Source organism: Aegilops tauschii, chromosome 3 (genome assembly GCF_002575655.3).
Source record: "Aegilops tauschii subsp. strangulata cultivar AL8/78 chromosome 3, Aet v6.0, whole genome shotgun sequence".
NCBI classification, from domain to species: Eukaryota; Viridiplantae; Streptophyta; class Magnoliopsida; order Poales; family Poaceae; genus Aegilops; species Aegilops tauschii.
Window position 1 is genome coordinate 350962520 of NC_053037.3, and position 27886 is coordinate 350990405.

At 47.0% G+C, this 27886-nt stretch overlaps 1 protein-coding gene and 1 long non-coding RNA gene across 3 annotated transcripts; one reads left to right on the forward strand and one right to left on the reverse strand.

Moving 5' to 3' along the window:
• Window positions 1-452: 452 nt before the first annotated feature.
• LOC120976735 (uncharacterized) lies at window positions 453-26979 on the forward strand. Of its 2 annotated transcripts, XR_012205036.1 has the most exons (4): window positions 453-1031; window positions 5546-6091; window positions 6170-6322; window positions 26919-26979. It is a non-coding gene; the product is annotated as an uncharacterized lncRNA (long non-coding RNA). The 2 variants fall into 2 exon arrangements; XR_012205035.1 differs by lacking the exon at window positions 26919-26979 and having other exon boundaries at window positions 461-1031; window positions 6170-6540.
• On the reverse strand, window positions 1481-5538 carry LOC109738334 (putative receptor protein kinase ZmPK1). The gene has a single exon (XM_073510569.1). The coding sequence runs from the start codon at window positions 4072-4074 to the stop codon at window positions 2818-2820; it is 1257 nt and encodes a 418-aa protein (XP_073366670.1). The 5' UTR covers window positions 4075-5538; the 3' UTR covers window positions 1481-2817.
• Window positions 26980-27886: the final 907 nt, after the last annotated feature.

Here is a 27886-nt window from a genome sequence, read left to right on the forward strand (position 1 = left end):
CCGGGTGGTGGGAGCTGCGTGCTCGTGGGCGGAGCTCATGGCTCAGGTGTGGGCAGCTAGCTGCCATGGCCGTGTGAGCGGTGTTGTGGCTGGCGGTTTGACGGGCCGTGGCGTGTGCATCTGCACATCGTGGGTGAAGATGGAGCATGCTTGCCGGGTGAAAACCCTGTCTGGCCTCGGTCAGGTCAATGGAGGCGGCGCCCGTGGGCCTCGTCATCTTCCTGGAGTCTCCGTTGTGGTTGTTCCCTTTACCTTCATCGGGCTTCGGATGAAAATCTAGATCTTTGGATCAGGAGGTAGCGGCGCTTGCCATGTCCTTCCTGAAGGCACCGTCTTGGAGCCTAGAGTTTCGTCGATCATCAACTTCGGCCTCCGGCGGCTCCGTAGCGATGCGTATTGTCATTTTGTAGCCTACTTCGAGTTGTGCGGTTGTTGTTGTTGTAGCTCTTGAGCACCTATGTATCTGGCCTTGGGTGAGTGTGGGTGTTGGTGTGTTGTGGCTGTATCGGTCCGATGTGGGTTGTTGCTTTATATATAAAGTGGGGTGAAAGCCTTTTTCAGTAATTTTAAGCTTTCATCAATGGGCTTTTGATGTTTCATCAAAATACAGTACGCATCGTTCCAGGTTCACAGCCGGCTCCTTTAGACGGAGCGGGGAGCCCTATAGCTCCCCAGTGGGAGTTTCTCAAAAACTATATATAAAAAAAAAACTCCCGAATGGGCCTTATTACGGTTTTCAGAGATGCTAGTGTGCTTCGGCTAGGACTGGTCCATCGACTTCATTCAGCCCATGCCTGATGCGAGTATCTCTCTAGCCGCCAGACCGAGGTTGGAGCCCCTTGCCGCAGCGCGCGCCGCCGCTCCTCCGCGCCCTCCCCTCCGCGGTTGCCGGCGGCCGCAGCGGATCCGGCGCCCTCATTGGCCATTTCCCTCCGCCTGATTCGGCTTCGGCGAAAGGCCGACCACGTGCTAGCGCTTCGAGAACTCGATCGACCCTGTTACCGAACAGCGCATTCCATCCATTTTCGCAGGTAGTGTTGCCCAGTATATGTAACACTCGGACCAATGCCAACCATGTTACATGCTTAACTGCTGTAGTCGTTCCTAGTTAGGGTCCAACCGTCCAAGTCTATGCATATCTTAATACTTTTAGCTGATCTTGTGCAGACTTATTATAGTTTTCGTGTCTGTTTGCAGAAATGGATGGATTCTCATGTTAGTGCCTGGCCGTAGCATTAGTGCCCTTGATTAGTTGACCTGGTGACGGTGGGGAAGACATCACCATAGTGGTAACAAAAAAAAACATGTAGTCAGTCACAATGGAGAGACTAGAGACATGAAATTTGGTGTTTGTGAAAATAAACCACCTACCTTACGATGTTGATAGCGTTTACAGAGATGTAGTAACTGAGTTGCTCCCACCAAATTTGTTGATAAAAAGAAAGCATTGCTGTTATGAGAAGAACACTCGGTGCCGTTATGCAAGGAAATATCAGCCCATCATGCTGTTTATTTGTTGATTTGAAACACAACAACCTGCTACCATTTTACAATAGGTTCCTGCCAATGCACACAACAATTCACCTATTGCATCTTATCTACTTATGCCTATTAGCTTATAACGTCAACAGAGCCAACAAACAGTGTGCACAGCTCAAATATTTACATCAGTTGCATTGCATGTCAATATGAATAGGCAGGATGGTCGTCTTCATCATCATATGACATAAGAGCCTTCAGAATCTCGTCCATTGTCGGCCTCTCGCATCTACCTCCAAGGCATGCAACAGCTATTCTCACTATTGCAGTTGCCTGCTCTAGATCGAAATTCCCTTTCAATCTGGGATCCACTAGATCAGTGATCCTCTCAGTAGCCAGAATCTGTTTGGCCTCCTGGATGAAGTCTGGAAACTCCACTTGTCTTCCGTCGACCATTATGCCACTTGAAACCCTAGCTCCAGTCACAATCTCCAGAAGCACAACACCGTAGCTGTAAACATCAACCTTCGCATTGATCGGGGTATTCAATGCCCATTCTGGTGCCATGTAGCCCATTGTGCCTCTCATATGGGTGAAATTGAAGCTAGCGCTGTCTCGCTTCGCAAGCTTGGCTAGTCCGAAGTCTGCTATTTTGGCACCGAAATCTCGAGTTAGGAGTATGTTTTCTGGCTTCACGTCACAATGGACGATCCACTCAAGGCATTCATGATGAAGATAAGCAAGACCCCTTGCTGCACCCACAGCGATCTTGTACCTTTGGTTCCAATCGAGCAGACTTTCAGTACTTCTCTCGCCAAAGAGGTACTTGTCCAGTGACTCATTCTCCACATACTCATATACTAATAATCTGTTTTTCCCTTCTGAGCAAAATCCCATCATCCTGACCAAATTTATGTGATTGATCCTTCCAATTAGAGTCACTTCTGCCCAGAATTCCTCTTCTCCCTGTTGGACATTTGTGAGTTTCTTTACTGCCACTATTTTCTTATCTTCAAGTACTCCTCTGTAAACAATTCCAGCACCCCCTCTCCCAATCTCTTCTTTGAACTTTCCAGTTGCTTCCCTCAATTCTCGGTATGTAAACCGCCTGAACTGGTTTGTTATCATCTTGTATCCATCCTCCATTGAGTTGGGCATGTTACTCTTTCTGAAAAAAAGACACCATCCTGTCACAATGACAAGCAACTCTAGAACTCCCAGTATTGCACCAAAGACATATAAGTATATCCACTTTATGTTGTCCTTCTTGATTCCATACATATTTGCTGATCCTAGCATAATCTCTGAACCACTGGGTCTGCAGGTTAGGCCTTCCTGTTAGGAGATCGAGGACGCTGAACCATTGAAACTCTTTGGTACTTTCATGTAGTTGTCTCCTGGGAAATATGGGTACACCTGACCGTTGTAGAGTATGTTTTTAGTATAACACCAACCATCTCCACCCTTGTATGTGAAAGATATACATGAGCTGCTGTTGAGGCAAATGTCCCAACATGCTTCAAATGAGATGGATTGATTAGAACTCAGATCAAAGCCATAGAAGTCTGCATGAGGTTGCTTAACAAATGTAAAGTTATCATGTGGTTGATTGCTGCCAATTGTGAATGTTGGTTTGCATTCCTTGTTCCAGTCTGTTGGATCAACCATCACATATTCTGGAGGACATCTACATTTAAGGCCTTCTGAGTAGTCACAAAGCCCATTCTTGCCGCACAATCCGTGCACATAGCACATCTGTATTACAGCCTGCCCTGTAACCACCCATTTCCTTGCTGACGCATCCAAGCTGTACATTCTAAAATTGCCATCATGATCAATTGTAATCCTCCTCTTGATCCCAGGGCCTGAATCTGAAGCCACTATTTTAAACCCATCACTTGACACAAAATTACCCTTGTCGTCCAGAAATGCGACCCTGGTGCTGTTATATCTATTGCGCCCATTTTTCTGTGCATCGTAATCTGGACTTGGCCAGTAGATGCTTGTAATATCTGGGCCATCATACAACAGGCGCAAGACATTGTCGTTGTCAAAGTAGAGGTGATGGTAACCAGAGGCTAACCTTATGTCTTTCTTGAGTTTCTGCCAAGGGAGCAAGGTGTCTGTTGGTGAATCAAAGCTCTGCCATACGACTTTATTGCTCGAATCATTGATTACAAGGTTGCCAGTGTCGAGCAGGGAAACAATTGTGTGCTTACCTGAAGATGTCTTGCTTTCCCATACCATGGAGCCATTTGTATCTGCCAGGACCAGGTTTCCATCCTGGTTCAGCGATATTCTGGAGCCGTGAAGGTTCACCGGGGAATAGTAGCCATTTGCTGCGGAGTAGGGATTTGCCGTCCAGACAACCGTTTTCATGGCGGTGTACCAGATGGAGAAGGTGAAAGCATTTGTCCCAACTCGATGGAAGCCGCAGGAGAAGGTGGTGTCTGGTGAGAGGAGAAAGATTCTGTCATGGTCTTCTGGTCTCATGTATGAGCCGGTGGTCATGGTCTGCCATGGGGAAGCAGAAACGCAAGAGCAAAGGTGGAAGGAGAGAGATGAAAGAAGGGCTAGAAAGAGCAGTGCAGCCATTTTTCTCCTCTCCGGGGAGGTCTGCTTTGGGTATGGATGTGCAGAGATTAGAGAGTGGTAAGGCAGCTTAAGTTCCAAATGCTTTGCTTTTTAACTAGATGACGATGTGCATTAGCACATAGACCAATTATGTTAGATGCTGACCTGAACTATTGAAAACTAGACTGAGAAGACAAACTTGTCATGCGGGTCCAGAGTGTACACATTGTTTTGCTATAGTTAAGGTATTGGGTTGGTTGGCATGATGTCAACTAATGGAACATTGTGCGTAAAGGATACTGCCAGTTACTATTTACAAATAAGACATAGAAAGAGGCTAATAGGCCCACACTTGCATAATCCAAAAATAGTACTGTTAAACTAATAATTGAATGTGAGACAATGCTAACTAAGTAGACAGTGGTCACTACTAATACAACAATGTCTTCCGTCAAATCAAAAACCTACCTACTCATGGGACCTCCAATGAGGTTCTTTTTTTTCTTCAACGACCTTATCTGGTTCACACAAGTTTTTCGTCTTCATAAGTTCAAAAAAGGAAAAGTTTTTCGTCTTCATTCCAAGTAAAACCAAGGTGCATACGTGCTGCAGCTTTAGATTTTGCACGATCTGTATATCTTAACTTTAGCGTTCATAATCTTCTTCACACAAGACCAATTATGTATCCTGTTTTAGTTATTTAACCATTAACCATTGTATAGCAAACTTTTGAGAGCGGCGATTTGGTGCCCGGGCTCATCTGAACAGTACCGGCGTTAAAAATAGTTTTTTTTTTTGTGATGCAAGATGGTCAAATGCATGGTGTTCATGCAAAATTTCATAAAGTTTGGACATTCGATGAGCTCGTGGCAAAAAAAATCAGGACTGTGAGAAACATTTGAAAACAGCACTGTTCACACCTGATTTTGTCTTTTTTGGCGCGCGCTCCTAGAATGTCCAGACTTCATCAAATTTTGCATGAACATCATGCACATGCACATCTTGCTTGCAAAAAAAATTCGGATTTTTTAGATTTTTTCTATTTTTTACGGTGTTACTGTTCACTGGGCTCATATGAGCCCGGGCTCAGAGGTGGATTATCGCAAACTTTTGTGCTTTTGAGTTTCCCTTGAGAAAACTAAACGCCATGCACATGTTGTTTGTGTTGAACTATTCTTACTTATAGCCATTGTTTGATAAAGTCCGTTAGGTGGCGGTTGTTTCAGTATTGTTATCTTCGTATTGTCGGACTGATTGATGGTTTTCATTAGGCAACTGAATAGAATACCGGAGATACTAGTAGTTATTGACAGTATCTCCATGCATGACTTGGCCTACTAGCTAGTACGTACTGGCTTGATATTTTCTGAAGTACTCAGTCATCATTGTCCTCTAATTTCCACATCGATGTGTCACCATCTTTACCCTAGTGGGCATCTTAGCAAAGCAGGAATCAGCATCTCTCACTGTTTCTTTTTTTTCTTTTTGCCAGGAAAAAAAACAGGGGAGCAACCAGGCAAACCCACTCTATGCAATTCTCTCAAAACTGAAAGAGGGCAGGTCGAGCCAGAGATAGATTGTCACCGGAGACGGCTTGATTGTTTGATGACTGCTCACGCTTATTCATGTGAACGTTGACCTAGTGACCTGACCTACAAGTATTGGTGCGTCTTTGGTGTATTTGTCTGCATTTTTGTTCTCTCTTGGCTGTAGACTGTATTTAGTCCTCGTGTGAAGCCGGGGGCAGCACCCAGTATCAACATACGCTGCTACTCTGAAACTGAAAGGGACGCACCCATGGTTTTAGACTTCGATTAGGATGTGCGCAGTTTTTTCACACTGCTGTCAGTTTGTTATTGGTCACTTGCTTCCGCATTGGTTCCGTGGTTTATCTTTCTGCGTGGTTGGTGCGCACTTGCTTGCTTTCAGAAATAGTCCAAGTCATGTGTGGGCCGCACAAAACTCAATGTGATTAGTATGAGTGAGTACCCTATTTCAGATTTTTGTCATCGACATCGACACCTATAGCCGATCCAGGGTAAATTCCTATTTTTGGAGCTTAAGCGCTGGATACTAATTTCTTTAGATGATTTATTTTATGTAATCAAGTTCACAGGGATACAAAGAATGGTGTTCTAAAGGATCAAAGTCAAGAGCCACACATGGCGACTCACCGGAGCAAAGGTGGAAGGAGAGAGATGAAAGAAGATCCAGAATGAGCAGTGCAGCCATTTTTCTTGGGTATTGAGGCGCGTGAGATCAGAGAGTGGTAAGGCAGCTTTAAGTTCCAAATGCTTTGCTTTTTAACTAGATGACGATGTGCATTTAGCACATAGACCTATTATCTTAGATGCTGACTTGAACTATTGAAAACTAGACTGAGAAGACAAAGCTGTCATGCGGGTCCAGAGTGTACACAATGTTTTGCTATAGTTAAGGTTGTTGGATAAACAGCAACTAGTATTCACTGAGGGCCAAAGGCCATTACATATATATGTGTGGTAAAGTGCAGAAAACCTCTTGTACAATGGGGATGAACCAAAAAGGGGCTATACACATCTAACACCCCCCCTCAAACTCATGGTGGATCAACAACACTGAGTTTGGAGAGAAGAAAACTATGCTGCGCTTGAGTCTGTGCCTTCGTGAAGAAGTCCGCCAACTGTAACTCAGAGGGCACATAGTGAAGAGCGAGAGTTTGATCCTGCACAACAGCACACACAAAGTGGGCATCCACACCGATGTGCTTGGTGAGCTCATGCTTCACCGGGTCACGCGCAATACTGATAGCACCGATACTGTCTGACAGTAAGGGGGTCGAGGTAGTAGCAGACATACCAAAATCCTCAAGTAACCACCGTAACCAGATCACCTCAGCCGTCAACATAGCCATGGCTCGCAACTCAGCCTCTGTACTTGAGCGAGAAACGACAGTCTGTTTCTTTGTCTTCCAGGCAATGAGAGAGCCACCAAGAAAGACACAGTAAGCAGACAACGAGCGTTGATCAGAGGGATCGCTAGCCCATGTAGCATCAGAGTAGGCCTGGAGCTCAAGAGAGCTGGGGCGGGGAAAGAAAAGGCGACAAGAGATCGTGCCACGAAGATATCGGAGAACACGGAGGAGATGACTATAGTGGACAGAGGTGGGTGCTGAAACAAACTGACTCAGTATGTGAACAGGATAGGAGATGTCGGGACGCGTAATGGCAAGGTAGACAAGGCTACCAACAAGGTAACGATAGCGAGTGGGATTAGGAAGAGGGTCACCGTCAGAGGCACGAAGCTGAACGTTGAGCTCCATAGGAGTCACAACAGTGCGCTCATCGCCAAGAGTAGCACGAGCAAGAAGATCCTGAATATATTTTTCCTGAGAGATGTAGAAGCCATCAAAGGTCGAGGAGATCTCAATCCCAAGAAAATATCGAAGTGGACCAAGATCAGTCATGAGGAACTGGTCGCGAAGGCGGGCCTTAACAAAGGCAATATAGTCAGAGTCGTCACCAGTGATGATCATGTCATCAACATAGAGAAGGAGAAGAGTGCGACCACAAGGAGACGTGTGAACAAACAACGCGGGATCATGATCACTTGGCAAGAAACCAGCGACAATCACCACAGAGGCGAAGCGCTCGAACCAGGCGCGAGGGGCCTAATTAAGACCATAGAGGGAGCGGCGGAGTCTACAGACCATACCATCAGGGGCATAGTACCCCGGTGGTGGCTGCATATAAACCTCCTCATGCAACTCGCCATTGAGAAAAGTGTTCTGAACGTCAAGCTGAGACACAGGCCAATGACGAACAGAAGCCACATCAAGGAGAGTGCGGACAGTGGTCATGTGGGCCACAGGAGCGAAAGTCTTGTCATAATCACGCCCCTGTTCCTGCTGAAAGCCACGAGCCACAAGACGAGCTTTGTAACGCTCAAGAGAACCATCAGAGCGAGTCTTAATCTTATAGACCCACTTGCACGTAATGGGACGAACACCAGAAGGAGGAGAAACCAGATCCCACGTGCCATTGCGCTCAAGCGCCGCAAGCTCCTCAGTCATCGCAAGCTGCCATTCAGGCTGAGTCATGGCAGCCCGATAGGTGGTGGGCTCAGCAATGGCAGAAAGACCATACCGGTTAGGAGAATAGCGATCAGGTGGGGGACAAGGCCTAACGCGAAGGTTATGGACCGGTGGAGGCTGTTGCGGAACGCAGTATTTCAAAAAAATTCCTACGATCACGCAAGATCTATCTAGGAGATGCATAGCAACGAGACGGGAGAGTGTGTCCACGTACCCTCGTAGACCGAAAGCGGAAGTGTTTAGTAACGCGGTTGATGTAGTCGAACGTCTTCACGATCCAACCGATCCAAGTACCGAAAGTACGGCACCTCCGTGTTCAGCACACGTTTAGCACGATGACGTCCCTCGAGCTCTTGATCCAGTAGAGGGTCGAGGGAGAGTTCCGTCAGCACGACAGTGTGGTGACGGTGATGAAGAAGTTACCGGCGCAGGGCTTCACCTAAGCACTACGACGATATGACCGAGGTGTTAAACTGTGGAGGGGGGCATCGCACACGGCTAAGAGATTGTCTGTTGTGCTTTGGGGTGCCCCTGGCCACGTATATAAAGGAGGGGGGAGAGAGGCCAGCGGCTAGGAGGGGCGCGCCATGGGGGGAGTCCTACTTGGACTCCTAGTCCAAGTAGGATTCGCCCCCCCCCCTTTCCTTCTTCCACCGGAGGAAATAGGAAGGATAGGGAGAGGGAAAGGGAAGGGGGGGGGGGCGCCGCCTCCTCCTCCTTGTCCTATTCGGACTCCCAAGGAGGGGGGTGTGCGGCCACCTCCCGTGGGCTTCCCTCTCTCTCCCTTAGGCCCATGTTGGCCCAACACTTCACCGAGGGGTTCCGGTAACCCCTCGGTACTCCGGAAAAATACCCGGATCACTCGGAACCATTCCGATGTCCGAATATAACCTTCCAATATATGAATGTTTACCTCTCGACCATTTCGAGACTCCTCATCATGTTCGTGATCTCATCCGGGACTCCGAACAAACTTCAGCCATCAAATCACATAACTCATAATACAAATCGTCATCGAACGTTAAGCGTGCGGACCCTACGGGTTCGAGAACTATGTAGACATGACCGAGACACATCTCCGGTCAATAACCAATAGCAGAACCTGGATGCTCATATTGGCTCCTACATATTCTACGATGATCTTTATCGGTCAAACCGCATAACAACATACGTCATTCCCTTTGTCATCGGTATGTTACTTGCCTGAGATTCGATTGTCGGTATCATCATACCTAGTTCAATCTCGTTACCGGCAAGTTTCTTTTACTCGTTCCGTAATGCATCATCCCGTGACTAAATCATTAGTCACATTGCTTGCAGGGCTTATAGTGATGTGCATTACCGAGAGGGCCCAGAGATACCTCTCCGATACTCGGAGTGACAAATCCTAATCACGATCTATGCCAACTCAACAAACACCATCGGAGACACCTGTAGAGCATCTTTGTAATCACCCAGTTACGTTGTGACGTTTGATAGCACACAAAGTGTTCCTTCGGTATTCGGGAGTTGCATAATCTCATAATTGGAGGAATATGTATAAGTCATGAAGAAAGAAATAGCAATAAAACTTAACGATCATTATGCTAAGCTAACGGATGGGTCTGGTCCATCGCATCATTCTCTAATGATGTGATCCCGTTCTTCAAATGACAGCACGTGTCTATGGTCAGGAAACTTAACCATCTTTGATTAACGAGCTAGTTAAGTAGAGGCATACTAGGGACACTCTATTTGTCTATGTATTCACACATGTACTAAGTTTCCGGTTAATACAATTCTAGCATGAGTAATAAACATTTATCATGATATAAGGAAATATAAATAACAACTTTATTATTGCCTCTAGGGCATATTTCCTTCAGTCTCCCACTTGCACTAGGGTCAATAATCTAGATTACATAGTAATGATTCCAACACCCATGGAGTCTTGGTGTTGATCATGTTTTGCTCGTGGAAGAGGCTTAGTCAACGAGTCTGCAACATTCAGATCCGTATGTATTTTGCAAATCTCTATGTCTCCCTCCTTGACTTGATCGCGGATGGAATTGAAGCGTCTCTTGATGTGTTTGGTTCTCTTGTGAAATCTGGATTCCTTCGCCAAGGCTATTGCTCCAGTATTGTCACAAAAGATTTTCATTGGACCCGATGCACTAGGTATTACACCTAGATCGGATATGAACTCCTTCATCCAGACTCCTTCATTTGCTGCTTCCGAAGCAGCTATGTACTCCGCTTCACACGTAGATCCCGCCACGACGCTTTGTTTGGAACTGCACCAACTGACAGCTCCACCATTCAATATAAATATGTATCCGGTTTGTGACTTAGAGTCATCCGGATCAGTGTCAAAGCTTTCATCGACATAACCATTTACGACAAGCCCTTTGTCACCTCCATAAACGAGAAACATATCCTTAGTCCTATTCAGGTATTTCAGGATGTTCTTGACCGTTGTCCAGTGATCCACTCCTGGATTACTTTGGTACCTCCCTGCTAAACTTATAGCAAGGCACACATCAGGTCTAGTACACAACATTGCATACATGATAGAACCTATGGCTGAGGCATAGGGAATGACTTTCATTTTCTCTCTATCTTCTACAGTGGTCGGACATTGAGTCTGACTCAACTTCACACCTTGTAACACAGGCAAGAACCCTTTCTTTGACTGATCCATTTTGAACTTTTTCAAAACTTTATCAAGGTATGTGCTTTGTGAAAGTCCAATTAAGCGTCTTGATATATCTCTATAGATCTTGATGCCCAATATATAAGCAGCTTCACCGAGGTCTTTCATTGAAAATTCTTATTCAAGTATCCTTTTATGCTATCCAAAAATTATGTATTATTTCCAATCAACAATATGTCATCCACATATAATATTAGAAATGCTACAGAGCTCCCACTCATTTTCTTGTAAATACAGGCTTCTCCAAAAGTCTGTATAAAACCATATGCTTTGATCACACTATCAAAGCGTATATTCCAACTCCGAGAGGCTTGCACCAGTCCATAAATGGACCGCTGGAGCTTGCACACTTTGTTAGCACCTTTAGGATCATATACAACTCTTCTTTAAGATATCCATGAAGGAATGCAGTTTTGACATCCATTTGCCAAATTTCATAATCATAAAATGCGGCAATTGCTAACATGATTCGGACAGACTTAAGCATCGTTATGGGTGAGAAGGTCTCATCGTAGTCAACTCCTTGAACTTGTCAAAAACCTTTCGCAACAAGTCGAGCTTTGCAGACAGTAACATTACCGTCAGCGTGAGTCTTCTCCTTGAAGATCCATTTATTCTCTATGGCTCGCCGATCATCGGGCAAGTCAACCAAAGTCCATACTTTGTTCTCATACATGGATCCCATCTCAGATTTCATGGCCTCAAGCCATTTCGCGGAATCTGGGCTCATCATCGCTTCCTCATAGTTCGTAGGTTCGTCATGGTCAAGTAACATGACCTCCAGAACAGGATTACCGTACCACTCTGGTGCGGATTGTACTCTGGTTAACCTACGAGGTTCGGTAGTAACTTGATCTGAAGTTTCATGATCATTATCATTAGCTTCCTCACTAATTGGTGTAGGAATCACTGGAACTGATTTCTGTGATGAACTACTTTCCAATTCGGGAGAAGGTACAATTACCTCATCAAGTTCTACTTTCCTCCCACTCACTTCTTTCGAGAGAAACTCCTTCTCTAGAAAGGATCCATTCTTAGCAACGAATATCTTGCCTTCAGGTATGTGATAGAAGGTGTACCCAACAGTCTCTTTTGGGTATCCTATGAAGACACATTTCTCCGATATGGGTTCGAGCTTATCAGGTTGAAGCTTTTTCACATAAGCATCGCAACCCCAAACTTTAAGAAACTACAGTTTAGGTTTCTTGCCAAACCACAGTTCATATGGTGTCGTCTCAACGGATTTAGATGGTGCGCTATTTAACGTGAATGTAGCCGTCTCTAAAGCATAACCCCAAAACGATCGCGGTAAAGCAGTAAGAGACGTCATAGATGGCACCATATCTAATAAAGTACGGTTACAATGTTAGGACACACCATTACGCTGTGGTGTTCCAGGTGGCGTGAGTTGCGAAACTATTCCACATTGTTTCATATGAAGACCAAACTCATAACTCAAATATTCACCTCCATGATCAGATCGTAGAAACTTTATTTTCTTGTTACGATGATTTTCCACTTCACTCTGAAATTCTTTGAACTTTTCAAATGTTTCAAACTTATGTTTCATCAAGTAGATATACCCATATCTGCTCAAATCATCTGTGAAGGTCAGAAAATAACGATACCCGCCGCGAGCCTCAACACTCATCGGACCGCATACATTAGTATGTATTATTTCCAATAAGTCAGTTGCTCGCTCCATTGTTCCGGAGAACGGAGTTTTAGTCATCTTGCCCATGAGGCATGGTTCACAATCATCAAGTGATTCATAATCAAGTGATTCCAAAAGCCCATCAGTATGGAGTTTCTTCATGTGCTTTACACCAATATGACCTAAACGGTAGTGCCACAAATAAGTTGCACTATCATTATTAACATTGCATATTTTGGCTCCAATATTATGAATATGTGTATCACTACAATCGAGATTCAACAAAAATAGACCACTCATCAAGGGTGCATGACCATAAAAGATATTACCGGCAAGTCTCTTTTACTCGTTCTGTAATGCATCATCCCGTGACTAGTTCATTAGTCACATTGCTTACAAGGCTTATAGTGATGTGCATTACCGAGAGGGCCTAGAGATACCTCTCCGATACTCGGAGTGACAAATCCTAATCTCGATCTATGCCAACTCAACAAACACCATCGGAGACACCTGTAGAGCATATTTATAATCATCTAGTTACGTTGTGATGTTTGATAGCACACTAAGTGTTCCTCCGGTATTCGGGAGTTGCATAATCTCATAGTCATAGGAACATGTATAAGTTATGAAGAAAGCAATAGCAATAAACTAAACGATCATAGTGCTAAGCTAACGGATGGGTCAAGTCAATCACATCATTCTCTAATGATGTGATCCCGTTCATCAAATGACAACACATGTCTATGGCCAGGAAACTTAACCATCTTTGATTAACGAGCTAGTTAAGTAGAGGCATACTAGGGACACTCTGTTTGTCTATGTATTCACACATGTACTAAGTTTCCGGTTAATACAATTCTAGCATGAATAATAAACATTTATCATGATATAAGGAAATATAAATAACAACTTTATTATTGCCTCTAGGGCATATTTCCTTCAGAGGCATGAGAGGAGGTGCACCGGAAGTAGTGGGCACATCAGTAGGATCATCCACAGCATGAGGACGACGAGTGTAGTGGAAAGGAAAAGGGGAGTGAGGGCGAAAGACTGGGGAGGAGGGTGGAGAGGGAGATGACGAGGGAGAGGAGGAGGAGGGAGGGGATGGTGGTACCGGTGTTGTAGGGAGACTCATCGGGGGAGAGGGGAGAACAGGAGGCACAGAGGGAGATGTGTCGGGAAGAAGAAGGAAAGAAATATCTTCCACGGAAAAGCTCGAGGAGGAGGGACGCGGATAGTAAGAACGAGACTCATCAAAAGTCACATCACGCGAAATGCGTAGTGGGCGACCAACAGGATCCCAACAGCGATAGCCCTTGTGCTCATCACTGTAGCCAAGGAAAACACACTCAACTGACTGAGCAGTCAACTTGGTTCGTTCTCGCGGAGCAAGAAGAACATAGCACACGCATCCAAACATACGAAGAGCAGAGTAGTCCGGAGAGCGACCTGAGAGACGCTCCAGAGGAATACCACCCTTCAAGGCAGTCGATGGCTGAATGTTGATGAGGTGGGTGGATGCGGAAATGGCCTCAGCCCAAAAATGGGGTGGAAGAGAGGCAGCGATCATCATCGCCCGAGCCGTCTCAAGCAAATGGCGATGTTCGCGTTCAGCAACGCCATTCTGAGAATGGGCACCAGGGCAAGAGAATTGGGCAAGAGTACCCTGCTCCGCAAGAAAGGCACGCAACATATGAGAGATATAATCTCTAACCGAGTCAGCACGGAAGATACGGACTAGCGTGGAAAATTGAGTGTGAACCATGGCAGCAAATCGCTTGTATATGGGTAGAACCTCGCTGCGAGATTTCATACAATAAAGCCAAGTGTAGCGAGAGAAATCATCAATAAACAGAACATAGTAGCGATGACCCCCTTTCGAGTCAAAAGGAGCAGGACCCCATACATCAGAATGAACTAAGTCAAAAGGACGCTGAGATACAGACTCACTGGTAGGATAAGGTAAATGAGTCTGTTTGCCAAGCCTACAACCATCACAATGCAACGAAACATCACCAGAGACAGACCCTAAGACGCCTTGGTGTACTAATGAGGACAAGTGAGAGCCACAGATGTGACCAAGTCGATGATGCCACTGCTGGAAGGATGCAGAAGAGGAGGTAGCTAGAGCATGTGAGCTGGCATAGGTGGTAGCAGCGGAAGGAACACGAAGCCAGTTGAAAGATCGTGGATGTCGCCTAGAGGGGGGGGGTGAATAGGCGCTTTAAAATAATTACGGTTTAGGCTTGAACAAATGCGGAATAAACCTAGCGGTTAATTTGTCAAGCACAAAACCTACAACAACTAGGCTCACCTATGTGCACCAACAACTTATGCTAAGCAAGATAAACAACTAGGTGATAGCAAGATATATAACAAGAAGCAATATGGCTATCACAAAGTAAAGTGCATAAGTAAAGGGCTCGGGTAAGAGATAACCGAGGCACGCGGAGACGATGATGTATCCCGAAGTTCACACCCTTGCGGATGCTAATCTCCGTTTGGAGCGGTGTGGAGGCACAATGCTCCCCAAGAAGCCACTAGGGCCACCGTAATCTCCTCACGCCCTCGCACAATGCAAGATGCCGTGATTCCACTAAGGGACCCTTGAGGGCGGTCACCGAACCCGTACAAATGGCAACCCTTGGGGGCGGTCACCGAACCCGTACACTTTGGAAACCCTTGGGGGCGGTCACCGGTACCTGTCAAATTGCTCGGGGCGATCTCCACAACCTAATTGGAGACCCCGACGCTTGCCCGGAGCTTTACACCACAATGATTGAGCTCCGAACACCACCAACCGTCTAGGGCGCCCAAGCACCCAAGAGGAACAAGCTCAAGGGCACCAAGCACCCAAGAGTAATAAGCTTCTCAACTTGTAACTTCCACGTATCACCGTGGAGAACTCAAACCGATGCACCAAATGCAATGGCAAGGGCACACGGAGTGCCCAAGTCCTTCTCTCTCAAATCCCACCGAAGCAACTAATGCTAGGGAGGAAAAAGAGAGGAAGAACAAGAAGGAGAACACCAAGAACTCCAAGATCTAGATCCAATGGGTTCCCCTCACATAGAGGAGAAAGTGATTGGTGGAAATGTGGATCTAGATCTCCTCTCTCTTTTCCCTCAAAAACTAGCAAGAATCCATGGAGGGATTGAGAGTTAGCAAGCTCGAAGAAGGTCAACAATGGGGGAAGAACACGAGCTCAAGAGATAAGGTTCATTGGGGAAGAAGACCTCCTTATATAGTGGGGGGAACAATCCAACCGTTACCCCCACTTCAGCCCCGCAGAGAGCGGTACTACCGCTTGGCCAGCGGTACTACCGCTTGCCCCTATAAGCGGTACTACTGCTCCCCCTCGCGGTACTGCCGCTGGGCCCAGAGCGGTACTACCGCAGTGGCAGGGCGGTACTACCGCAGACGAGCGGTACTACGGCCCCCACTGCCACGGCTAGTACCGTAGAACCCGACACGAAAAAGACCCCTCGAATCAAGGTGGTACCAGAACGAGACCGCAGCGGTACTACGGCTGGGGGCTACCAGCGGTACTACCGCTCTAGAGCGGTCCTACCGCTTGTAGCACCCAAGCGGTACTACCGCTCCGGCCCGCGGTACTACCGCTGGGACCAAAACTGCCATAACTTCTGCATATGAGCTCCGAATTGAGCAAACTCAAGCTTGTTGGTTATAGTAAGAAGAGGCAGGGGAGGTATGCCAACAAATAGAGGAGTGAAACCTCCAACCGAGAAGAACCGGCATAACCTCCAACATCGAAAACGTCATAGAAGATGCGAGTGAACTCCGTTTTCGATGAACTCGAGCTTATCATCAAGATGACCATAAGCTCCAAAACTCACAAAGAGAAGAACCAAACAAGAACCAATAAAGATGATGCAAGGATGCAATGGTTTGAGCTCTCTATGAACGATACGATCAAGCTACTCATCGAGAGCCCCCCTTGATAGTACGGCAATCGATCCTATAACCCGGTCTCCCACTTACCATCATGAGACCGGTAAAATAGAAAACCTATCAAGAGCAAACCTTTGCCTTGCACATGGTCCACTTGAGCTAGATGATGACGATCTTGACTCCCTCAAGTTGGACCACCTTTCTTGGTTGCGTTGGCTCGATGAAGACTAGTTGATTGCTCCCCCATGCTCCACTATGGGTGAGCCACTCTTCCGCACATCTTCACAAATCCATTGTCACCACAATGGACGGCAAGCTTCAAGCATTTGATCTCTTCATGATGCTTCACTTGAACTTGCACACCGCAACATCTTCACAAGTCCATTGTCACCACAATGGACGGCAAGCTTCAAGCATTTGATCTCTTCATGATGCTTCACTTGAACTTGCACACCGCAACCTAACCCCACAAAGAACTCTCACGAAGATCATGGGTTAGTACACAAAGCGTAATTGACAATGCTCACCACACCATGGGATCGCGTGATCCCTCTCGGTACATCTTCTACGCTTTGTGAGTTGATCAAGTTGATTCACTCTTGACTTAGTCTTGATCAACCATGAATCTTTTCAACTCTCTTCATTTGGATGATGTCTTGAAGATATACATGAATGATCACACAATCTTCTTCTCCAAGACATGCTTGCAATAAGCTCAACTCTCACATGACCAATCTTTGGATAATTCCTTAATAACACCTTGGTCACCACATAAACTCCTTGAAACCAACACATGAACTTCAAGAAATGCCTATGGACAAATCCTTCAAATATAACTCAAAGCAACCATTAGTCCATAGAGATTGTCATCAATTACCAAAACTAAACATGGGGGCACCACATGTTCTTTCACCAGTCAACCTACCAAAGGCCCTCAGACTCATGGCGCCGAGGGCCAGCGCCAACCAGAGCCTGAGTGCGATGATCCTGAACAGAACAAGAGTTGGCATCAAGAATGACACGACAACCAGAATCAGTAAGTTGGGTAGCAGAAAAGAGATTCATGGTAAGACGAGGAACATGAGAAACACTAGGAACCGAAAAGGATGGAGTGGAAAGGATGCCACGACTAGTAACAGGAAGAGGTGTGCCATCGGCAGTGAGAACATTAAGAGGAAAATCAAGAGGTCGAAGAGAAGATAAAGCAGAAGAATCAGAAGACATATGAAAAGAAGCTCCAGAATCCAGAACCCACGAGGATGTACCTGACTGAGTAGGCTCCGGCGGGGGCGGAGTGGTGGCGGTAGTCACAGCGGCAACAGAACCCGTCGAGGGTGAACCAGAGGAAGCCAACATGCGCTTGAGCCGCACAATATCCTGGTCAGTGAGCGATGAAGTCGAGGAAGACGCACGAGTACCACTAGAAGACGAGCGCTTCAGGTCTTTCCGTTTCTTGTGACAATCAGACTCTGGGTGAACTGGCCTGTTGCAGTAGCCACAGAAGGTGTGCGAGCGCGACCGACCCTCTCCTGAAAAAGGAGGATAACCCGCCCCCTGGAGGTGTGGGCAGGAGCAGTGGAGTGGTGGGGCGAGCAGACGACACAGGAGCTCGGGCAACAAGAACAGTGGGAACCACAAGCAGACCAGCAGAACGAAGGCGTGTCTCCTCAGCACGGAGCTCTGCAAGCACCTCCGAAAAAGGAACACGACCACGAGCAAGCAGGTGAGCACGCCGAGGCTCAAACTCGGGACGAAGGCGAGATAAGAACTCATGGAGGCGATGAAACTCCAAGTCTGACCGCACAGTCTGGCAACAACGGCAAGTACCACAAACAACTATCCTGAGAGAGTCAAGCTGACGCCAGATGGCAGAGCTCTGTGAGTAGAACTCATCAACAGAAGAGTCACCCTGCTGAAGAGCGTGTTCCCGACGCACCACAGATAAGTAGAGAGCATCCCCAGACTGATATCGCTGACAAAGATAGGACCACATCGCAGCAATAGTACCGAGTCCCATGAACTCAGACGCAAACTGAGGTAAGACACTTGCAGTGAGAACCGCAGCAGCTCGAGCATCATCATTGCACCACTGAGTGTAAGCAGACAGATCATCCCGCTAAACAGAAAGAGCATCTGAGTAGGCGGATACCTGCTGATCATAAGCATCAACTGCAGCATCGTCAAGGGCCTTGGCTGTATCCTGATCAGTCTGAGAAGCATCAGCAGCCAGAACAGGCGGCACCGGCTGAATAGGAGCGACAGGAGCAACAGGGCAAGGCGGACAGGGAACCTCGCCAGAGAGAATGCCCCACAGGAGAAGACCCCGCATGTGGATGCGCATGAAACCCACAAACTCAACATAGTTGGTGCCATCGAAGATCACCGTGCACCGAGGGACAACCACGTATCCCGACGAAGACATGATGTTTTTTTTTGGTCAACGGCCGAAGAGGACCCGATCTGGATCAGGCAAGGCCTCGCTCAAGGCAGGCGCTCGAGCGGAAGTGAAGTCACGCCGCGAGGAGAAGCCAGCCACAAGGAGAAGCCGGGGCACCAGCCGCCGGAAGCAGGAACAGCGGAGGCCGAGCGGGTTGGGGATGACGGCGGCCTGACGGCCAGGGCCGGCGGCGGCTAGACGAGGCGGGCGGCCGAGCTGGGCCAGGCAAGGGGCGGCGGCGGCCGGCCCTGAGCGCGGGAGGCAGCAGTGGGCCCTGGGCGCGTGAGGGCGGCGGGGGACGAGGCCGGGCCGGGGAGGAGCCGGCCGGACCTGGACGCGGCCGTGTTAGGGCGAGGCCATGCAGGCACGGGCAGGTCGAGCTGCAGCCGGCCGGGAAGAGCGGGAGGCGGAGGAGCAAGGCAGCGGCCGGACGGCTGCGAGGCGCAACGGACGAATCCGGGCAGAAACTAGCAGCAGCGGCGGCGGCTGAAATGGAGAACGCACGGAGTTGCAACGTGCAGGAGAGAAGCTAACCTAGCATCTGATACCATGTTGGATAAACAACAACTAGTATTCACTGAGGGCCAAAGGCCATTACATATACATGTGTGGTAAAGTGTAAAAAAACCCTTGTATAATGGGGATGAACCGAAAAGGGGCTATACACATCTAACAAAGGTATTGGGTTAGTTGGCATGATGTCAACTGATGGAACATTCGACGTGAAGAGGAGGACCCTATGATTTGTGCCAGTTACTGTTTATGAATAATGCATAGAAGGAGGCTATTTTGGATTATGTGTAAATTGAATGGTTTCACATTACATAATCCAAAATTAGTATTAAAGTGCTAATTGATGAGTCAATGCTAACTAATTAGACAGTGGTCACTACTAATATAGCAATGTCTTCCGTCAAATAAGAGAAATCTACACATGGGACCTCCAATGAGTTCTGTTTTCCACGGTCTTATCTGGTTCACACAAGTTTTTCGTCTTCATTCCAAGTAAAACCAAGATGCATATGTGCTGCAGCTTTAGATTGCACAGTTTGTATATCTAACTCTTCTGTTCATAATCTTCTTCACACATGACCAATTCTATATCCTGTTTTAGTTATTTAACCATATAGCAAACTGTTGTGCTTCTGAATTTCCCTTTAGAAACCTGAACGTCACACACATGTTGTTTGTGCTGAACTATTCTTACCATGAAAATTGTTTGATAAAGTCTGTTAGGTGACGGTTGTTTCAGTATTTATCATTTTCGTATTGTCGGCCTGATTGACAGTATCTCTATGCATGACTTGGCCTAGTAGCTAGTACGTACTGGCTTGATATTTTCTAAAGTACTCAGTCATCATCGTCCTTTAATTTCCATATCGACCTGTCACCATCTTTACCCTAGTGGGCATCTTAGCAAAGCAAGAATAAGCATCTCTCCCTGTTTCTTTCTCTCTTTTTTGGCCTGGCGAAAAAAAAGAAACAGGGGAGCAACCAGGCAACTGAAATAGTGAACCCACTCTATGCATTTTTGTCAAAACTGTGAGAAGAGTAATGTCCCATCAAAAATGCATATTTGTCAAAGTTACTAGTAGCTTAGAAATTATATACTCCTGAAAAAGAACCTGCAATAACTGGTGTTATCTGCACTTCGTGAGATTGCAAAATAATCTGCAGTATGAACATCGGAGCTTGAGGGCAGGTCGACGTGAGGCAGAGATAGATTGTCATCGGAGACGGAGAAGAGGAGGTCGATGCCGAATTTGTTGATGCATTTGAATAAACTTCTCAAATGTGGCCGGATTTTCCTTCAGCTGCTCATGAGTTAGTCGATGCCGAATTTGTTGATGCATTTGAATAAACTTCTCAAATGTGGCCGGATTCTGGTTCAGATGTTGGATAGGATCACCTATATTCTCAAATTCCAGAGCCGCGGCAACATCGTCACCCTCATCCTCAACGATCATGTTGTGCATGATCACACAACATGTCATCACCTCCCACAAGGTTTCCGAATCGCATTGTTTAGGAGGTCCACGAGCAACTGCAAAGCGGGCCTGCAGAACTCCAAATGCCCTCTCAACATCCTTTCTAGCTGCTTGTCTTTTGGCAAAGTGAGCCTTTTTCTGGCCTATTGGGTTTGAGATGGTGCTGACAAAGATAGCCCATGGAGGATAGATATCGTCAACCAGATAGTAGGCTATGTTGTACTCATGTCCATTGACAGTATAGTGGCACGGAGGAGCTTTTCCTTCAGTCAGCCTCGCAAACAACGGTGATCGTTGCATCACATTGATGTCATTGTGAGACCCCGGCATGCCAAAGAAAGCGTGCCAAATCCAAAGATCATGTGATGCAACTGCTTCAAGGATGATGGTGGGCTTCTTAACATGACCTTGATATTGCCCTTGTAAATCCTTCAGGCAGTTCTTCCATTTTCAATGCATGCAGTCAAGAGATCCAAGTAAGCATGACCAACCTCTTGCTTCTGAGATTTTCAGGAGCCTCTCGGTGTCTGCCACAGTTGGTTCTCTCAGGTACTGAGGTTCGAACACCTCGACCACGGCAGTTGCAAACTTGATCATGGCATCTCCGCATGTGCTCTTAGACATCCGTAGGTACTCGTCCCACAAATCAGCGGTCATGCCATATGCAATCATCCGGAGTGCGGCCATGCACTTTTGGTAACCAGAGAAGCCAATCGTTCCCACGTTGTCCTTCAGGATGAACTAGTCATCGTAGGACCGAACATCATGGTAAAAATGATCGAAGACAGTCTTGCGCATCCGAAAACGCCGGCGAAAATGATTAGCGAATAGTGCATTGGGGGAAAAGTAGTCGACCATCAGTGTCAAATGCCCGTGCGCCCTGTTGCAGTTGAGCACTCGATGACCCTTGATCGAGCCCTTGAAATTGAGAACATGCTCCTCCGCACGCTCCGCGTCTTCAAGGACTGCCTGCATCATCATCATCTCATCGGAGTACCCCTCCTCATTCGACGAGCCGTAGAATGACTCAACATACTGCTCGTATATGTACTCCAAATCAGAATCCATTGCTAAAAATAAGAAGGGATAACTGTTTTCAGCTCCGGCGATTCATCGAACAGTTGCCGGGCACGGTAGAGGATGGTACTCGGCAGGTCGGTCGAAGGAAAGGGGGTCGAAGTGGAGCGCCGGAGGTGGCAGAGATGCAAATTTTCGGCAGGGGTGTGGCGTGGTGGCCGGGGTGGTGGAGCGGCGACGACGGGAAGCGAGAAAATGGGGAGGATGGAGTCGCGGGGTCCAGGAAGGGTTTTGGGTGGGCCTGGGGTGTCGGATTCCTATGTTTTGCGTGTCTGGACTCCCGCAAAGCTCCCCCACTTTTGTCTCTGTTTTGCGGGAGAAATCACATCTGGATCACCCCACGGACCGGTAGAGGCCTGCGTTGGATGGTTCCTGCTATCCAGGTAGCCCGGTTCAGACGGATGCGGGCGGTTTGCGGGTCCACCTTGGAGATGCCCTAAAGGATCAAAGAGTCACACATGACGACTCACCTAAGTGTTGTTGCCATCCTAGCCAATTGATGAGCCTCCTCATTGCAAGCACGGCGTTCAGTGCAAAACTTCACATGCCAAAAAAAGAGGTTTACGAGCCCTAATTTCTCACATAATCATGCAGTGAGCACCGGAGTTAGATCATCTCCAGCAGCTTCCCTATTTTAAAAAATTTCATGTGTGCATAGCGGACAGCCGATAATGTTAAGAGAGGTCGGGATAGAGCAAACTTGACATGGGAGGAGTCCGTAAAGAGGGATCTGAAGGACTAGAGTACCACCGGAGAACTAGCCATGGACAAGGGTGCGTGGAAGCTTGCTATCCATGTGCTAGAACGATGAGTTGGTTGCGAGATCTTATGGGTTTCACCTCTAGCCTACCCCCAACTTGTTTGGACTAAAGGCTTTGTTGTTTTGTTGTAGAGGACGTTGGCACAAAAAACACGTTCCAACAGCTTTTCTATTCCCAATTTTTTTGATAAAAAACAGCCCATCTTCCCCTGTAATCCAATCAACCATAGCGGGAGCCAATCACCTGAGCTTATGCTAGTCGCGTCACTATCATGGCCGGTCGCCGCCGCCTTGCTGTCATAGCACCTGCAGCGGCGTTGTCTCACCTGAACGACGGTGCCACCACCGCCTCCTCTGCCCGTGGATGCGCCGCACATGTAGATGCTCGAGCTGGTCGTCAGCTGCACCGCCATGCCACCCGAAGGACCGCTGCGCCGGGCCCTCACCCCATCGTATCGTCGGTCGCTAGAGCTCCACGATGTCTTCCGTGCACACTAGAGAGAAAGAGGGAGTGTAAGTGCATCTAGTGCCACCTTTCTTGGTTTTGGAGTATTGACGACAAACTTGGTTGAGGGACTAATGTGTTTGTGAGATTCACAGGAGAACACATGTATAAGTCCCTAGAGATTCGGTTTACCCATAAAAGATGACCCCTAAAAATGTATGAAGACATTGAAGATAACGGTGGTTCCGAAGACATTCGTGTTGAAGATAATGGGACGCGAAGACTTTTGCTTGGTAGTTTCATTTTCTTCTTTCCCGAGTCATAGGAACCACCGCATAGTTAAGTGGGGCTGAGGTAAACAAAGTCAGAAATTGATGTGATGCTCAACCTAAAATCCTATATCTTCAAGTGAAGACAATGAGAGAAAACCTCTTCCAGAGTTTGTTGAGTCAGCATTACTTGGAGCCCAAGTCAAGCTATCGCGTGTGCTTGAAATCCGACCGTTGGACATGTGTAGGTTGTCCACTAACCTAGGATCATTTCGCACATATCATGTCGGGTTGCCTCCTGGTTATAAATAGCCATCCCCTCCACCATAAATTGGTGGCTGCTTCGGGTAACTACATGGCTTTTGTCGTTTGAGAGCAACCCACCTCGAAGCCTTTGAGAGAGAATCCTTGCGAGGACAAAACCCAAAATACCCAAAGCCCAAAAGTGATGGAGCATCACTGGAGCCTTTCTGTTCTGCGTGAACTGAAGACTTGTTACACTTGAAGATTGTGATCTTCCATTCGGTTAGGCGTCGCGTTCTGAGCATCCAAGAGTCATTGTGGATTGCCGGTGAACGAAGGCTGTGAAGGTTCGGAAGTCTACCTGGAAGACTTACCTAAGTGATTGGACGAGATTTGTGGATCTTAGCTCAAGGGGAATAAGGTGAAGACTAGGTCTTCTGAGTTCAATGTGAGCCCCCTAACCAGACGTACAGTTGTCATAGCAACTGGAACTAGTCAAACAAATTATTTTTCTCTTTCGAGTTACTGGTTCTATCACTTCGCTCCTTTACTTACTGCTTAGTTTCGTGAAGACTTTGTATGCTCGTTCTGTTCGAAGACATTGTGTGAAGACATTACCTCTAATTACATCTTTGTCTTCACACTATATTCCTTAACTATTCTGTTCTACCTAGTTGTTGTTTGTCATCACATCTTATATCTAGTGTTGTTGTTCTACCAGCATGACTAGTGTAGTTTATCTTTCGTTGTTTCATGTTTAGTTATTGTTTTGCCTCCGCATCTTCGAAGACATTGTCCGTCTTGAAGACTTTCATAAAAATCACCCATTCACCCCTGAAAGTGCATCTAATCACCGGGTGGTTTTGGTAATTCATAACAACATATAGCTCATTGAACTAATATCCATTCAAGTCTAATATTTCAGAAAGTTCAATGGATGGCATGGCATGGACTAGAGACGTGAACTCCTCAAAATGCTAAGGACACATATTGGCAAAAGCTCAAGACTCTTCATTTATATTTTAGTGATCCAAGATCACATTGAGTCCATAGGAAAGCCAATACAATTAAAAGGGGATGAGGTGTTGCTTAATGATGTACTTGCTCAAAATGCTTAGTGATATTGCTCCAAAGCCCTCAACCACTTTCTCATTCCAAATATGTCCAAAATCCAAAGTCAAACTCGGCCCCACCGATTCTTTCTATCCGGCGCTACCGAGTTCATTTGACATAGCCACTGCCAGAAACCCTAACACCTCGGTCACACCGATACGGATCTCGGTCTCACCGAGATGGCCCTACAAACTATCTATTTCCCTTTTGTAACATTTCGATCTCACCGAAATGAGCGATCGATCACACCGAGTTTGCTTGACCAACTCTCTGTTTGCTCGTTGCTGAAATCGATCTCACCGAGTTCACGCAATCGGCGCCACCGTGTGACAGCCTGGATTTTGCCTTCTCTCTTTTTCCGGACTTGCCTTCTCTCTGTTTTCGGACTTGGTTTTTGCCTTGCTTTGATTTGGGTTTTGGAATCATTTCAAATGGACTTGTCACTTGGGCATATCCTTGACTTTCACCCAAGTGACCTAACTTCTCCTCATTCAACTTTATTCCTCTGAGAAATCCCCAAAATAATCAAATGAATATTTTTCATAAAAGAAAAATATTCATTTTTCTCTCTGAAACTCAATTCAGAAACTTGTGCTCCAAAGCAACCCTCATTTTTATTGCTCCCAAAAATTTGAGATAAATCCTGAATATTCTTTGGACCTTGGCACACCTTCCCAGGCAAAAATATTGCATGACTTTTTGTAATATTTTTGCTATAGAAAATCATTTCTCTTCTGGCACAAAATTCCAGTTTGTACAGCAAGTGCATTTTTCCTTGATCTTTTGGCCCTGATCTTTCTTGAGCTTGATTACCCTCCTAAGAAAACCTAAACCCCAAGAGATCAGCCCTAATGGCCTTCTAGAAGATTGCTTAACTTGGCGACCAAGTTTCTGGTCAGAAACTTGCCAGCTTAGTTGAGTCAAGTCTAGTCGGCCTGGCTATGAGCTATCAACTTTCCTAGACTAAACACTGCGTGGACTAGAGCATAGACAAGGTTTGGCAGCGTTTGGGCGTCGTCTTGACCATGCCAGCGTGGTGACCCGTGAAGACACGGCGCCTGGCAGCGTCTCGACGCGCTCTGGATGGCGCCTTCCTCTCTGTTCAGCGCATGCTCGATCCAGCGCTCGCTGACGCCTGCCGCGCCGCACCTATAGCCCCGACCCATCGCCCTTGACCTCTCCCTGGCACTCGCCGACGCCGGAGACGCCGCAGCAATCACGGGCACGTCGCGGCCAAAAGCCACAGTGCGCGCGTGCCCTTGTCCGCTTCTTCCACCGCCTCCTGTGCTCGTCCGCGAGTGTGGGCAGCTCCTACGTTGACGCTGCGCGCTTGCCCCCTCCAGTGGAGCTTTTCGTCGCCGTTCGCCGCGCATCCAGAGAGCTCCGGCAGCGACACGTCCCCCCTCGCTTCGGCTATTTATAGCGCCCCCTTCTCGATTTCTAGCCACGCACCACTCCTCACCACCTCCATGAACACGTAGACGGGCCACAGCTCGGTTGGGCAGGCCTCTGGCCGTCGCCCCGACCAGAGAACTCTGGCGACCTCCGCAGCAAGGCCACCGCTCTTCGGTGCCTCTCGAGCTCAAGCAGCTGCTCGGGCGGGGCATTGGGGGTCTGTTGGTGCTGCCTGGACGCCACTGAGCCCTCAGAGCCGCCCCTAGCCATCGTCTTCAACCACTCCGGCGAACCCCGTCCGCCACCGAGGCTTGCGAGCTCGACCACGAGCAGCTCCATCCACCCCAAGCCAAGCCACGAGTACGGGCAGGTGCGCCACGAGCCCAGCTTCAATCCTATCCCTCTAGCCTAGCCCCAAACCCCCTCGTATCCGGCGTAAGCTCCGGCGAAACACCGCCCTTCTCTGATCTCTCTCTCCCCCTCTCTCTCCTGACGTGCGGGACCCACCTGTCAGCCTCACCACTCGCGCCCGAAGCGGTACGAGTGGAGGCGCACTCTCACTTTACGCCTTCGACGTCACCCCCAGGATTTCTGTTTAATTCAAATTTATTCAGAAATTTGACTAAACTTTGACCAGCCACCATTTCTAATCCATAAGTCCAAATGATTTGATTCTTTTAGCATTGTCTTTGTTTCAGAAAGCTCTAGCAGCACACCAAAAGGTGGATTTTTCCTTGCTGTCTAGAATTTCTGTTGATTTTCAGAATGGGTTTTGATATTTGTTTTTGTGGTGTTTAATTATTTTCAGAAGGAGAAGCTTGTTTTGAAGCAAACCAAGAGGGGTGTGATCCTCCTCTACACTAAGGCAAGCCACACCAGCATTTGGATGGTGTTATTTCAATATCTATGATTTTCTACTTGAATATGAGTTTTTATTTGCATTCAAAATTTGATATATATCTGTTGTTGATTGCTAGTTAGTTTACCATGCTTGATATGCTTGTTTTAGTTACTGTTTAAATGCATGAACTTGTTTGGTCAAGTAGAATAAGATTTTGCACTAGTTATATTGCTATGGTAAATAATGATAGCTCTTTTATGAAGTGATATTTTCATTTAAATGATGAACTAATAAAAATATTGCTTGATAACAAAAATGAGTTATAACCAGAGAAGTCTTGATCTTGAGTAGTGCAAGATAATTATGTTGATAAGATTGATCCATGTCTATGAGTAGTTTGCGTTGCATGTCAATTAGTTGCATGGTTATGGCATAGTATCATTGTTATTTTATAAAAAAAATTGTCAAAGTTAAACTTGATTAAGTTCAACTTGAATATGATGTTGATCACATCATGGTGCCACTGAATCGGGTTTTTATTCAGTGCGACCACATTTACCTTGTGGGAAGGTCTTGATTCGGTCCTTTGTTGTGCCTCTCACCGGTGCCTCCCGCGAGGGAAGGTTATGGGCGTGCATACCCTGGCCCGGTAAGCAGACATAACCTTGTGTGCTCGTTTTTGTTTTATGGTACCTTGTCCCCATTTGGGACCGTTTTGCCACGACGGTGGCCGTTGGTGTCTTTGGTAGACACGGGGCCACCCAAGACCTAGCCCTGGGAGGGAGTTGGTCGGAGTGGCCGGGAGAGTGCCATGACAAAGGGAGGGTTTCGTCGGAATGCTTTCGTCCACCCGAATGGGAATGCGAGGCTAGGATTCCGTAGTGTGGGTAAAGTGCGCTACCTCTGCAGAGTGTATTTAATCTATCGATAGCCGC

Excerpts from the sequence above, each read along its gene's own strand:
- LOC109738334 (XM_073510569.1), bottom strand. The coding sequence starts at position 4,074 with ATGGCTGCACTGCTCTTTCTAGCCCTTCTTTCATCTCTCTCCTTCCAC.